Source organism: Meles meles, chromosome 6, assembly GCF_922984935.1.
Source record: "Meles meles chromosome 6, mMelMel3.1 paternal haplotype, whole genome shotgun sequence".
Classification (NCBI taxonomy): Eukaryota; Metazoa; Chordata; class Mammalia; order Carnivora; family Mustelidae; genus Meles; species Meles meles.
The window spans coordinates 57,642,091-57,657,106 of record NC_060071.1 but is presented as its reverse complement, the minus strand read 5'-3'; the positions used below and the strand labels follow the sequence as shown (position 1 = coordinate 57,657,106).

General features: G+C 43.7%; 1 protein-coding gene across 1 annotated transcript in view; it reads left to right on the top strand.

Annotated features, from left to right (window-relative positions):
* The window catches only part of RYR3 (ryanodine receptor 3), a 513,582-nt gene that overhangs the window by 300,634 nt on the left and 197,932 nt on the right, over positions 1 to 15,016 (top strand). The window contains exons 20-24 of the mRNA XM_046008318.1: positions 5,261 to 5,477; positions 10,166 to 10,270; positions 12,242 to 12,345; positions 12,612 to 12,695; positions 14,361 to 14,520. Of these exons, the coding sequence (XP_045864274.1) occupies positions 5,261 to 5,477; positions 10,166 to 10,270; positions 12,242 to 12,345; positions 12,612 to 12,695; positions 14,361 to 14,520 (670 nt within the window). The remainder of the gene's footprint in view (positions 1 to 5,260; positions 5,478 to 10,165; positions 10,271 to 12,241; positions 12,346 to 12,611; positions 12,696 to 14,360; positions 14,521 to 15,016) is intronic.

Genomic DNA, 15,016 nt, shown 5'->3' with positions numbered 1-15,016 from the left:
ACAATTATGAATCATGCCTTCCGAGTTGAATTCAGGTCAGCCAAAGCTTGTTAATTCTTCCTCCTCTTAACCACAGCCTGTATCCTTTTCCTCTTTAAATACTTTCCCCACTGTCTGGGAGAGATTCAGTAGCAGATGAGAGCAGTGAGATGTCCAGTAAGACAGTCTCAAGTGACATCACATGTTTGCAAGTAAGCTGTGGATAAGGAATCCGAGTCATCCTTCTGGAGCATGACAAGCCTTGTCTTGATTTTTACTGTGTTTTTTATTCATGGGTCAGTCTTTCAAATCCGAGAACTTGCACTAGGTAGTCATCTCTTCTGCAGATTGGCAAGCCGCTATGCCTAAGTCTCAAAAGATTAAGTTACAAATACTAGCAGGAATTTTTCAATATAATTTGCTCTGTTTTCAAAATCAGTCAAGGAAATAAAAAATTCTTCCACATATCCCCAAAATTCCCTCCTCCCAGATAATTACTGAAGCTATTGCTCATCTCTGAGGTGGAGGGATCTAAGGACACAGTCACTTACAGTAATCACTTCAGGAAGAAAAAAAAAAAAAGAAAGAAAAAGAAAGAAACCTTCTTTCAGAGCTGATGGAATGTCTTGAGTTATAGGAAGAACTCCAGAAAATGATAACAGGTACTTTAGGGCAGGAGATTAAATTGATTAATGAAATTGATTTTTAAATCCATTAATGTAGAGAAATATGCAAGGATCAAGAAGAACTACTTTTAATGAACTCAATTCTTTAATTATCTTTTTGTTTTAAATTTAACATTTTCTGTGAAGCCAGAAGATTCTGTAAGGCCCAAGGAGCAGCAGAGAATGCACCTGGAGAAGAGAGATTTACATTCTCATTAGAAATTTCTCATTTATGAGTGGGGCAAAGGATTCAGATGGTAAACCTTAAGGGCCAGATACTGGATTTATTGAAAGAAGTAGACTATGTGTCTGTAACTTCGTTGTTTTTCTTGCTGTGCCTTCAAATCCGTGCTCTGGGCAAATTCTCGGGCAGACTCTGTAACCTTTATTACTCCTTGTAAGAATGAGAACAGTCTTGTTGGTAACATAAAAGTGCCATCTATTTGGCTATTAAAAACTCAGATTTGAAAAAAAAAAAACAACTCAGATTTGTATGCAGCAGAATGTGAGAGGTCTTCCCCATTGAGCTTGCAGTCAGAGGCCAGGAGACCGGGCTCCTCCAGCGCCAGCCAGCTCTGCCTCAGACCCTCTGTTGAGCCCAGGGGGAGCTGCGGGGGGTGAGGAGGGAGGGTATAGCGCTGCCTCAGGCAGCCCACCTTTATGTAATGACTTGGAGTGTTTACACAATTGCTGCTGCTTTCTCTTCTGGGACCCTTTTGTAGTTTCCTTGGAGCCTTAGGCAGTGAGCATCTCCCTGCTGTTCCTTCTGCGCAGGCTTTACCCCCTGTGCTCGCTGCTCCCTTCTGGGTGACCCGAAGCCTAGGCTTCCCACCTCCCACAGTTCCTGGGTTTCTTATCTCTGTGCAGTCATTTGCCTTTCTGGGTTTAATTCCTTTCAAGATAGCTGACAGTTGACTCCCTCACAGAGTCTATCTGGCCTTCTAGGAACATTGTCCTTGGTCCCACCCTGAACAGAAGGGCAGCTCTTTCCCTTGCGGTCCTCTCTGTCCCTCTGTCTCCTTCTCTCACTCTCTGTTCTGTCACCAGGCAAACATGTCCCTCACTAAATTCCAGGGGACACTTGCAAGCTTCTCGGTGTTCTTAAACACTCAGCATTTGACTTCAGATAGGAGTGCATTCCCTTCCCTTTCTCCTGGACAGTTCTCTCCAAATGACTTCTTTCCCTTATCAGGGGGGAGGTATGTGACAGGCTAAAGCTGCATTGGCTTCATCATTTTTGGACAGACCCTCATAGTGGATCCAGCATCTCAATCCAGAGTGTGCAAACATTGGCATCCTCTGAATTATCTGTCTGTGGAACCTCTGCTAAAACTCTAAGAGGGGGAATCCCTTTTTAATATCTTCAAATAATTAAAGTGAGTTTTAAGGATTTCTTTTGATTATTCCCTTGAAGCCTATCTTTTATCGTTAGTTATTTCCTTTGACTTGGTCAGTCTGGATCTCCCAGAGAGTTATGAGGAGGACCACCAATATTAGTGGTGGTTTGTTGGAGCCCTTCCAAGAAATTCTCGGCAGCGAGGGAAGGAGCCACAGACATAGGGGTGCCTGGCACCCACTCTTGTCCAATCCCATCTACTGAGTGGGCAGGGCTTCTGTCTGGCAGGTCTCTGGGAGCAACCCAGGACGGTTTCTTCCACCCACTGAAGCATAGCGTAATGACATTTGGAGACAAATGCTTCAGTGAGCAGTAAACACTGATTTCTGGCTATGTAAATTTTTTATTTTACCGTTTTGTGGCCATTAGAGGAGAGAAGACATATAACCAAATTATCATTCTCTTTTTAATAACTGAATATAAAAACAGAAATTGTGATTTCCCCTATGTGCTGCGTGGCACTCCACCTTTTCTGATTCGCTCTCTATACCGAAGATAACAGCAAATGTTAAAACGTAAGAGAAATTTTAAAAAGAAACAGAATTGGCAAGACACCTCATGAATAAAGTCCAGCTAGAAGACCTCATAGGAGATGATTTACTTGCTCTTGGAATATGTACACTAGTGAGTAACAAAGAATACACTTGCTGTATGAGCTCTCAGGCATTCAGCTTCTCACAGAAAGGATGCTCAAGGAGAAGACAGAGACCAAAAAAAAAAAAAAAAAAAAATCCCACAATCTTCTTTTGCTCAAAAAGATCTAGTTCTATCCCACGATTTCAGCATGTCAGTAACACAGTCTGCTATGTTGCTGTTGAACTGGGAAGTTCTCAACCAATAATTTCAAGGCTTAGTCATTATTTCCTGAAGGTTCACTAAATTAGTGACATTGAAGGCTAATGACTCAATTTTGTTTTAATGTCATTGTTCATATTCTTAAAACATGTATATCATGCCCCATTATGTAACATTTAATGTACGAACATTCACAAGGGACTATTGTGGTTCTAATTCTATATCACTGTTTAGTATTTCAGAATGGGAAAGTGGCGGGGTTCTTATGATTTCTATAATTAATTTTAAAACAGCATTTTGTAAAATGCTGTTTGGATAAAGAATTTGTATTGGGAAGGAAAAAAAAACCCTTAATGTCTCCCACTTGGAGAGAGAGTTTTATTTTCCGGTTTCATAATTAGGCCACTTCCACAATCACAATTACTCAGCCAACACTGAGACTCTCTTGTAAGGCTGTCCTACCAGAACATTCGAGTGAAAGGAAGTGAGGTCTGGTAGAGTCTTGCTGTGAGAGCTTTGCTGGGTCATAACGCTTCCTCCACATACCTCATGTCCCTGCACACATGTACCCACTCCAGCCTCACAATCCTTATTCCAAAACAAAACTGGGACCCGGCTCCTGCTTTCCATCTTGTCCATCATCACATTGGTTCAGCCTATCCTCATCTCCCACTGTGACTAGTTTGGTGTCAGGTGCCTCCGAACACCTACTAATTGGTCTGCTGATCTCTTAACATAGTGCAGCAAGAAGCAGCTTGTATTTCTTCTCTTTAAAGACTTGCTGAAGCTTCCCACCTGAATACAATCTCCTCTTCTTGCCATGGCTCGCAGACTCTACCTGATCTCGCACTGCACCCTCCCACCTCTCTCCTGCCCCTTGGGCTCTTGCCTGCCTCGGGGCCTTGGCATTTGCTGTTGCTCTGCCTGGAATGCTCAGTTTTCCAGATTTTAGACTCCTTAACTCCTCTTTATCCCGCAGGGTTAGCTCATGTCTCCTCCTCAGAGACACCTTCCTGCATTCCAATCTAGGAGCCACCCTCTTTCAGGAGTCATTCCACATTGCCCTCTTTATTCCCTCCTCGATATCTCCCCATCAGTAATTATGACTATTTTTTCTAGTTGGATGCCTGCTCTGTGATGCCAGGGACATCTTTGTAGTCTTTGTTCATTGCTGAGTCTTCCGTGCAGAGAACAGCACGTCGTATGGGTTCAGTAACTCGTCGTTCTACAGAGGGAGGAAGAGGGCAAGAGGGTTGAGAGCAGATGCTCTGTATGTATTGATTTTTCCTGTGGTACATGAATGTTGACCATGCAGGGCTGCATATCTTTTTGTGCTTTAATTACTTAAAACTGTGGTCCTATTCCCTCCTCAATTAATATGGTTGCTGTTGATTTGCAAAAGCTCTATTTCTTGTTACAAACCTGGGAGAGTATGAAGTGTCATTTTGAAATGCTTCACTGTCGTCCTCTCTTTCTTGCAAGGGGAGCTTTGGGATGTATCTATAACTCTAACCAATCTAGATATGAGGCTGAAATTCAGCCAGAATGCTGAATTAACATATTGAAAGACTTCAGTACACTGGAAATCAGTGCCTGCCATTCCTGTGAGCCCCCGGGTGTCTTTCCCCCTTCCTGGGAGGTCTCTGCAGGCACTGCTGGAGCGGACCAAGTATCAGGCTTGGATGCCAGCAGAGTCATGGTGCCCCTGAGAGAGGCACTGGTACCCCAGTGAGCAAATGCTTAATGCCCTGTTGGCTTCCTATGGCTGTGGCCACATGTCGATCCCTCTTCAGAGTCGCCCTCATATGGCTGCTTTGGGGAACTGCAGCGTCTGCCGGGTATCCCTTCAAATAATAGCACCTGGCATATGTAACATTTGTGTTTCATAGTCTGGTATTACTTCATCTTTGGCCTGCTTCTGAAGGTTAGAATTTTCTATTTCCCCCAGATAGTTATGCTGTGTTTTCTTTTCTTTAATTGATAGGTGAGTAATGTCCCTCGAGTAAAAAGACTTGAAGTCCTCATGCTGTACTTTTATTTTTTTTTTATGCTGTACTTGTAGTATGACCTCTTTGGAGGATAGTATCATCATCACCGTTACCCTTTTCAGTACTCTAGTAATAATATCTGCAATAATGACTTGTCTACTAGAGTAAGGGAAAACATGATTTGTAAAGTCTAGTGATATTTCTGTATAAATTAACTTTGAAGAACTTAGCTGACACAGGTCAGCTGAGGATCACATGCAGACCCTTCTCTCCACTGCCTTATTGCATAATTTCCGTTGTTTGCTACAGTAAACCCAAATTCAGGTGCTTCCCAACAAATAATTTGGAAGTGGGATGGCTGATCTTGAATTTTTACTTACTTGGGCTGGGATTTCTTTTTTTAACCTCTCTCTTCCTGGTCTCTCCAAATGCTACAGAGTGCGTTTCCTGATGGGTGGACGTCATGGAGAATTTAAGTTCCTGCCTCCCTCTGGCTATGCCCCTTGCTATGAAGCCTTACTTCCAAAAGAAAAGATGAGATTAGAACCTGTGAAAGAATATAAACGTGACACGGAAGGCATTAGAGATCTGCTGGGTACAACCCAGTCCCTCTCCCAAGCCTCCTTCATCCCATGCCCCATCGACACCAGTCAGGTAGGTTCCAGCTGCCAGCGGGAGGTAACCCACAGAAATGAAGTCATAGGGCTAAATCCTTCTCTCTGTGTTGTCTTTGAGCCATTCCATATCATTGTCATGTCATACGAACAGCTGTTCTTTGTTTCCACCATATGTATAGATTGAGCTCTTTAAGGATTTCTCAGAGAGCAAGTTGATCGCTTGCTACAGGCAGGGCTCTGTGAGGTACAGGCAGAGATATGCAGTACTCTCTGGGAATTCGCAACCAAGTCGAAGAGGTAAAAGCAAATGTATTATTGTTTTCTAATTCTGAATGTAATAAACGCAAAATGAACTGTAGCACAAATACGTGCTAGGGACACCTGTTAGGCTGGAATATTTCTAGAAGTCCAGTTAGGATAGAATTCAGCCAGGGCCTTTAATAAATTTAAATAGGGAGGGGTATCCAAGGGTGAGTTACAGAAATAACTCCAGTGTCCAACAACTGATGAGTAAAGAAGAGGTGGGGTGTGTGTGTGTGTGTGTGTGTGTATGTGTGTGTGTGAGATGTAGTATTACTCAGCCATAAAGAAGGGTGAAATTTTGCCCTTTCCAACAATGTGGATGGAACTAGAGGGTATTACACTAAACAAAATAAGTCAGAGGACGACAAATACCATATGATCTCATATGTAGAATTTAAGAAGCAAAACAAACAAGCAAAGGGGGAAGAGAGAGGCAAACCCAGAAACAGACTCTCAACTATACAGAACACAATGGTGGTGCCCAGAAGGGAGGTGGGGGGGTTGGTGCAGGTGAAGAGCACACTTACCATGATGAGCCCCAGGTGATGTACGGAGTCACTGAATCCCTGTACTGTACAACAGAAACTAATATAACATTGTATGCTAACGAGCTAGAATTTAAATAAAAACTTTAAAAAGGAAAAAAAAGTAGGGACAGGTAGAAATAAATATTCTTCTGTGGCTGGATGCTTGGAGGAAGGAGAGTGCATAGGAGAAGAGTTGGAAATAAAACTCAAAGAAATGAGGTAGTGCATACGAGGGGAAAGTGCTCATAAATGGACATTTTTTTCCCTTCCCAGGGTCTCTGTTTTGAGAGAGACACACTCACATGCTCAAGATAAGGGGCATAAACAATAGCTTTGGGTATTTCCTCCACACCAGTGCCATTCAAGTCACTATTCTAAAATCAATGACAAGGGACCTGTCTCTGAGACACACTGGGTTGATAGTTTGTAGGAATATAGCTCTCTTGACCTATAGAAGGTCTCCAGCATGTTACTTCCCCATAATATTCATGTGACCCTATTACATTTCTGCCATGTGTTCATGTTCCTGAATTTGCTTCATACCTTCCACAGCTCATTATTGTGAATTTGCTTAGAGTGGAAAGAGCAACATTTCTCGGCCTGCCTCACAGAGCCCAGTGTAACACCTTGAAAGTAGTTTGCGTTAAGAAGGTTGATAGGAAACTGGGGAGAAGTTGATGGGCCAGAGATGATCCTGGGAATTGGACCCTCTCGTTCCTGTGTTTCCTACATATTAAGCTTGAGGGCCAAAGTACTAAACTAGCTTTCACATGAACACAAGGCTACCAGACCCCAAGTGAGGGGAGAGCGTGAGCATGGTACTTACTTCTCTGCACCACCCCTCACTGAATCATTAGAAACGAGTATGAGGAAAAGTCTCCTGGAAGGAATGGGCCTCAAAAACATGAGGGGAAGTTTTGATGAGGAAGGAAAGGAAGACTTGACCAAGGAGTGGGAGATGCGTCCACACATGCAGAACTGAAGATCTGAAAAATCGAAGATCTCAGATAAATCAGCAAGCCAGAAGAACCTTTGAGGTCCAGACCCATAGTTGAATCTGCATGGACCCTGAAACTAGGGAGATGTTCCCAGGGAATTGAATAATAGGCAAGGTCTTGTAGGAAAGGTGCAATTTATTATCTTGAATGAGGCCTTGTAATTTTTAGGACCTAGCATTCTGGGAAATTATTGTCAAAGGAGAAGTTAAATATGTACAGAGTTGACTCCAACCTCCCTCGGGCACAGTAACCAGTTTGCGGGCAAAGTATTGCTGACTGGAGCCGTGTCCTAAGTACTACTTGCACCCAGGGCTTGAAGACCCCAGCCACTGGCTAAGCCCTGGGAAGAGGGAGCCCAGCTTCAGGCAGCCCAGCCCCAGATACCCCAAGACAGTTAGCAAGCTAGTGTTACTCTGTGCAAGGTAATCACCAATTGAGGTCACTAAAATGATGATTTGGGTTTCCCTTGGTGGCCTCTTTCCACATTTTCTCTTTTTATCGAAGGTTGTGTTTCCTCCCTCGTGCAAATCCCCTTTAAGTCTGTGATTACCTAAGGAGCACTAAGTTTAAAAATTATCTTGGTTGACCAGTAAAACCCAGATACAGTTACAATTTGTTTGCTAATAATTTCCCCTATTTTGCTCTTTATTGAAACGTCATTCCAGTTATTAACTTTGACTCTTTGATAATTAAGTTGATTTTTAAATGTCTTTCGTTGAAAGGCAGATAGTGATTATAAAGTATAAGTTAAATATGTTATTGGTGTTTTTCTCCATGATCTCTTTATATACGATATTTGATATACTTTTTTTACTAAAAAAAATAATTTTCTCCCAGAGCTGTCCCCCTCAAAAAAAAAAAAAAAAATCAGGATTTTTGTAATAGTGGAAACACTAATAACCTTACTGGTATACTGAGGATTGCAAGGCCCTGGCAGGTGATGCAGAAATGAAGTAGGCCAAATGCACAGGCCCTCCAGCTGATAACTGCCAGGTAAAAGTGTGAGCCCAATGTTAGTGATCTTTCAAGGGATCAAAACAAACAAGAAATCAGGACTTTTTTTTACACGAAATCTCCTGTTTCTTAAAAGTTGCCAATGAATAAACATGAGAATAATTATTATTATCATTCTTGCTGTCATAATAGTAGCAAATTTTTAAAAATAGGAGGAGGGAAAGGAGAACAACTTGGGCCCTCAGGGTGTGACCTCTGTGGAGAAATATGAGCAAAGTGCCAGGAACACACAGAGAAATTCTCCCTGAAGGTAATTGGGGAAGACTTCCCAAAGGGAAGTCGAGCTAAATTTAGAAGAATGGATATTGAGGGTGTTTGGATTAAAACCAAAGTGGGACAACGGTTAATGCAGTGAAAACAGATCTTACTTAGGAGCTAAATAAAAAGGGGAGGAAAGGAACTTTAGTGTAGAGCCAGGCTCAGTTCTGAGTACAGTAAGATCAAGTGGGATTTACAGCCAAGGAGAGCAAGCTGGGGAAGAGGGGCAAGTCAGTGGAAGGGAAATTACTAAGAGAAACCTTGGAGGTTGGGATAGATTCTTGCTAAACTGATCTCACAGAATTCTGTTTGAAGGCAGGACAGATAGAAGGCAATCTGATATCCCCTGGGGGGTGATTGGACAGGGAGTGATTGGACACAGAGATGGGGGGTGATCAGATATCTAGGGTGGTGGATTCTCACCAAACTGATTTAGCGGGATCCTTTCTACAACTGGAGTCTGGAGAACAAGGCCCAAGGATAGAGCCTAGCTGGAAAAGGGCTCAGAGATTCCCATCTAGAAGCTGGTCTAGGAGAGTGTCCAGTCATCTGTTATGTGGTGTAGAGAGGTGTGTGTGTGTGTGTGTGTGTGTGTGTGTGTACATATTATGTGTGTTGTGGGGGGGATTAATAAGGGTAAGTATTGCAAATACAAGGACACAGAACTGTGAAATACTGTGACCTTCTGTGAGAATTCCAAGAAGGTTAGAGGGGATATGTTTGGGAGGACCACGGTGGTGAAGGAGGACACTATATACTTGGTTAACATATCTAGTTTGTGTCTTAGGAACTCAAGGAACACTTGGGAGACACCCAGGAGGAGAGTGCTTTGATGTGGTTTTGTTGTTGTAGACTCATCACTCTGGCCACACTGTGGAGGGTAGATTGGTGGGCAGTTGAGGAAACCACCTGTGAAGCTCTTGCAATGATCCAAGGAGAAAATAATAAGGTTGAGTGATTAGAGGAGGGGGCCCTTGAGAAAGATCCTTCAAAAATGAACATGATCAATTGTGTGACTGATTTGATGGTGTTGTGGGAGAGGACAAGTTATGTCGAGAGGAAAGACACTAGGATAACTTCCAGGCTTGAAGCAATGGCAGGTTATTCCACAAAAAGAGAGGAGAAAAACAGGAAAGAAGTTTTGAGGGAAAGACATGAATTTGGTTTCGATAGCATGTTGGGAAAATCCTGCAGACAATTGGAACTGTAGGTGTGAACTTTGGGAGAGACCGTGGCTGGAGACATACAGACTTGAGAGTGACCGTCTATGGCTGGGTGAGATCTCCCAAGGAAAGAGCATGGACAGAGGGGAGGAGGCCCACGGAAGTATTCACATGGGAAGAACATAGAACACAGCTACAAGTAGCTACAAGGAGGACTGAGAAGGCATAGCATAGGCAAAGGGGAAGCCCAGAGAGGAAGGAATCTCTGAAAGCATCTGGGTCAGACAGGTGGGTTGCAACAGTACAGTCCTTCCCGGGAAAAAGGAACCTCTGGGAACAGCCCCTCCTGGGGGATGTGTAGTGAATTCAACTTGGCACCTTATCCACATGCATTTTTATGATAGATTTCAATACGACTAGTTCTGGTACTGCTGACCTCACACTTGTTTCTTTTCCTTTTAGGTTGTTTTGCCCCCTCACCTAGAAAAGATCCGAGACAGACTGGCTGAAAACATCCACGAGCTTTGGGGAATGAATAAAATAGAGCTTGGCTGGACTTTTGGCAAGGTCTGTGTTCCTGTGGTCAGGCTGAGATGGAGAGTTGGATGGCCTTGTTACCCGGGAGGGCTCTTGAAAGACTCGAATGAGGGAGGAAAACACATGAGCCAAAACTCACTGCTTCTTACTACCCGCTGTGTAGCCTGTGCTCCAAGTCTTGTTCAGTTGTCTAAGTGCAGTCAAGGGCACTGGGGAGGCCATCTCTGCACAGACAGAAGCAGGGGTTTGCCTCCCTTCTTACTTGGGAACGGTTTCCTTTTTTAGGGGAATATTGAGCACAGTTGTTCCCCAACACCTCCTTCAGAACTCTCATTATTCCTTTCCCCTTCAGAAAAAGCTGTCCGCTCTGCATGAGAGGCCCAAAAAAAAAAAAAAAAAAAAAAAAAAGGCTGATTCATTGTTTTGGGTTAGAATTTGTTTGATACAGTTTTCAGATGATCATGAAGATTAATAGACACTCAGAGGAGGTTACAGAATCTCTTGCACTAGAAAGCATTTTTCAAAGAGGATATAAATTGATTTTGTTCTGTGATTTGTGTAAGGTCACATCTGAAGGCACAGGATAGGTGAGGTGTGGCATTTCCTATGACCCTGACACCCTCAAATTATGCACATTCCATTCCATCTTCGTTACTGAAAGGGCCCCTGTGCTCCAACACTTGGGTACTGACGGAGCTGCCATAAAGGATTCCCCTTCTATGTGACTACCTCCCTGCTCTATGCTTTTATAACACCACAGACCTCTGCTTGGGAGAATGACTCACAATTGCAATATTTCATTTATTATTATGACTATTTTATTACTGCTCTCTACCCCCATTACACTGTATTCTTTATGGGCCTGGGGCTATCCCGGCTCGCCACTAAACTTCTGCTGTCTAACTCAGTACCTACCATGTAGGAGACACTTAACAAATGTTTGTTGAGTAAATGCATTAACTAGTTAATGTCTGGATATATAACCATCCGATACAAAAGTCATGAGCCACAAGGGACTATGGAGCCCTTGAAATGTGACTAGTCTGACTTGAAATGTGCTGTAATTCTCAAATGCACTGGATTTGGAAGACTTGCTATGAAAAGCTAATATAGAATGATTCAAAAATGATTTCTCAGACTTGAAATGATTTCTCAGGCTTGTTAAATGATAATATTTTTAGATATCTATTTAAATGAAATATATTACTAAGATGAACTTCACCTGTTTATTTTTGCTCATGTGACTACTAGAAAATCTGAAATTATAAATGTGGTTCACATTGGTGACTGACTTTGTATTTCTGTTGGACAGCTTCTGTAGTCCTTTATTTTCTGAAGAAGGCTACCAAGTGGGAGCATTTTGGTTCCATGAATTTGGGACAGGCAGAAATATGGCTGCCACATATAAAATTGTTTCTCTGCAAGAGTATATTTTGAATGCAGACACTTGAATAGAAACAAATCCACAGAATCATATGGTTTCACACATGTGTGGAATAAGAGAAATAGCACCAAAGATCGTAGGAGAAGGGAGGGAAAACAGAATGGGAAGTCATCAGAGAGGGAGTCAAACCATAGAGAGACTCTTAACTCTGGGAAACAAACTGAGGGTTGCAGAAAGGGTGGGCGTGAGAGAATGGGGTACCTGGGTGATGGGTGTTAAGGAGGGCACATGATGTATTGGGCACTGGGGTCATAACCAACTGTTGAATCATTGAACACTACGCCTGAAAATAATGATGTACTATATGTTGGCTAATTGAATTTTTAAAATTTAGAAAAATAAAGAAACAAATCCACAGAGCACAAACCACTAGCAACTCGGACTGCGTATCATCGACTAGAGAGGACATCATCTATTTGCCTATCTGCAATTAACTGTCTTTGTCTTGCCTGATATGTATTGCCTGGGCAATGTTTCTAAGCGTTTCCTTTTCTGTTTTCCAGGGCAGTGCTCATTGTCAAAACTCAAATTACATTTTTCCTTATGTTGTCATCTAGATACGGGATGACAATAAAAGACAACACCCCTGCCTCGTGGAGTTTTCAAAGCTGCCTGAAACTGAGAAGAATTATAACCTACAGATGTCAACTGAAACCTTAAAGTGAGTGTTTAATTGAATTGAATGTGGACCTAACAGTGAGCGGGTGATTTAATGCCTTATAGCAATACTGTGAAAGTATGTCTCTTGCCTTGAAAACATGATGCATTCTGATAAATGAGCGGCAGTGGTGATTATTCCTGCCACAGGAGGAGTTAGCATAGTAAGGAACACATCCACCATTGTTACTGATCAACCCAGATGCAGGTGAGGGTTCCTGCTGTCCTGCATCAAGCAGATCCTTGTCCTCTCCCTCTGTTACGTTACAGGACCCTCCTGGCCCTGGGGTGCCATATTGCTCATGTGAATCCAGCTGCTGAGGAAGATCTCAAGAAGGTCAAATTGCCCAAAAAGTAAGTGATTTTTTTCAATGATTAAAGACTTGCATGCTTCAGTCTGAGTTTTGTAACTGGGAGGATGGGAGGTCCGTGCCCAAAGGCAGGTGATGGCCCCAGATGCTCGATAGTGCCCATTAAGGACGGCTTTTTTGTAAATTCCAGGCAGAAGTTTGCCGCAGTTCAGGTGTTTCCACGCTTTCCCTTTCACTCCTTTGGTGAGGACCTGTACTGCTATTATTAGTTCTAAGCCTGGAGATGCAGCTCTCGGGGGGTGGGGGGAGGTGTAGAGAGCCTTTCGCCTGCAAGAACACTAGCTGGCATGGAACTTGAAAATGGTTGGTAGCCACAGCAAAGATTCACTCCTCTGGCATTGGACCAGCCAGATAAATCCTTTGTGGAAGTGGTTGTCTCTGCCAAGATGGACTTGGGCCCCTAAATCTGCCTGTGCCCTATTCTCCCTCTCATCTGGACAATCACAGAGAGACGCACGTTCTCACGCGCTCAGGTGTGCATTCCCTGGCACGTCCCCTGGCTCACTCGCTCGCCCTCCATGCACCAGCCTTGGGGCGCATGCATTCACACGCAGGTGTCGTGATTACCTCTGAGCCAAGGCAGTGTCAGCTTTAATCAAATGCTTATTTTCCCCTTCTTCCCTGTGAAACTCCTAAGCTGCCAAGCACCACTCATAGAGGCAACTCCAGATGCTGGGAGCCGCACATCTGTGAGGCAGAAGCTGGAGGAGTGAGTGACCTGCTGGTCGGGCTGCTGGGGTCAGCGCTCAGCAGTCAGCCCATGCTGACTCTGCCCAGGATCGGGCATCCCACAAAGGTGGATAATGGGCAGTATTTAAGGCCTATAGCAGACCCTGCGTCTTAGGCTGCTCTGCAGTTCCTGTGTAGACAGAGCCCTGGTCTGAAAGTCAGCACATTCAGGTTCTGGCTGTGAGGTGAGCACGCGGTGGCTCTGGGGCCATGAGTTCCTCCATACTCCTGTTCTCACATAGCTACGATCAGCTCCTTTCCTGTGAGTCACTCCACAGCGTGCCCTGGCCCTCTCCATTCATGCAGTGTATCTACCCGGGCTCATGCTCAGCCGTTTCCTGTCTTCACGTGAGCTATCAAATTTTCTACCAAATTACAGACATTTGAGGCTGTGGCTCCTGGACTGAACAGCAAACCATGAAGGTCACTTCCAGCTCACATATTCTTGGAGGTCGTGATTTTCCTCTTTAATTCCCAAAGTAAGGGTTTAACTTTCTGAGGCTGAATGACCATTCTCCACTGATTTATAAGAAACCTTTTGGCTCAAGGTCTTGCCCTTGCCAATCTGGTTTGTGACCTTTGCTGTTGTGGAAGTGGGTTGAAGGGGCGCTGTGCATAGCAGCACAGCACACTGAACATGCCCCTCACTGGTCAGGCTCACAAGTAGTCCTAGAAATGAGGCCAGATTGCATTAACCAGGCACTTTGTCCAACACTCTGGAATCTGTGACATGCATTGGGGAAAATGATTGTTGGTAGGGACTTCATCTAAGGACTTGAAAGAGAGCTGAGTTCTCCATTCTGCCAAAGGGTAGAACCTGAGACTGAAGACTTATCTTCCTGGTATTCTTACCATGTGCTAGATCTGTAATGGGGGAGTCCTAGAGATCTCTCCAAAAAATATATTTTTTTCTTTGTAGCTATATAATGTCCAATGGCTATAAGCCAGCCCCTTTGGATCTGTCTGACGTGAAGCTATTACCTCCTCAAGAAATTTTAGTGGATAAGCTTGCAGAAAATGCACATAACGTTTGGGCCAAAGACAGAATAAAACAAGGATGGACCTATGGCATCCAACAGGTGAGAAGTCCCGGGTCAAGCCTGCTGCAAATGCTAGGAGATGGGGTCATCCATCAAAATGCCATTTTACTTTGTTGGGTATTAGATTGGAAGAAAGAAGCTGCCCTTGCACTCTATCCCTCATGCCTCAGTGCACTTGTTATTTATAGAATCAGGACTGGATGGAATTTGTAATGGTCACATTGACATTAACTCTAGGCGAAATTCCAATTTTTGCAGAAATGGATAGGCTTACCTTTCCTTTGTTAGTCTGGTTCACTTATGATTGTGTTCCCTTGTATGTGTCCATTGGCTGCCTCTTCCCTCATTCCCTGTCTTGCTGTTTGCATCATGGAGAGCTGAGCTTTCATGCCACTCTCCAAGGCCAGAGTAAGCCTTCTGCAAATCAACACAGTAGGTCAGCAGTGTTTCTTCAGTTTCCTGCTGAAGGTGAACAAGAGGGGAAGGAGAGGGGCAAAACCAGTCTGCCGAGAAGCCTGTGCCCCTTACTTTAGCC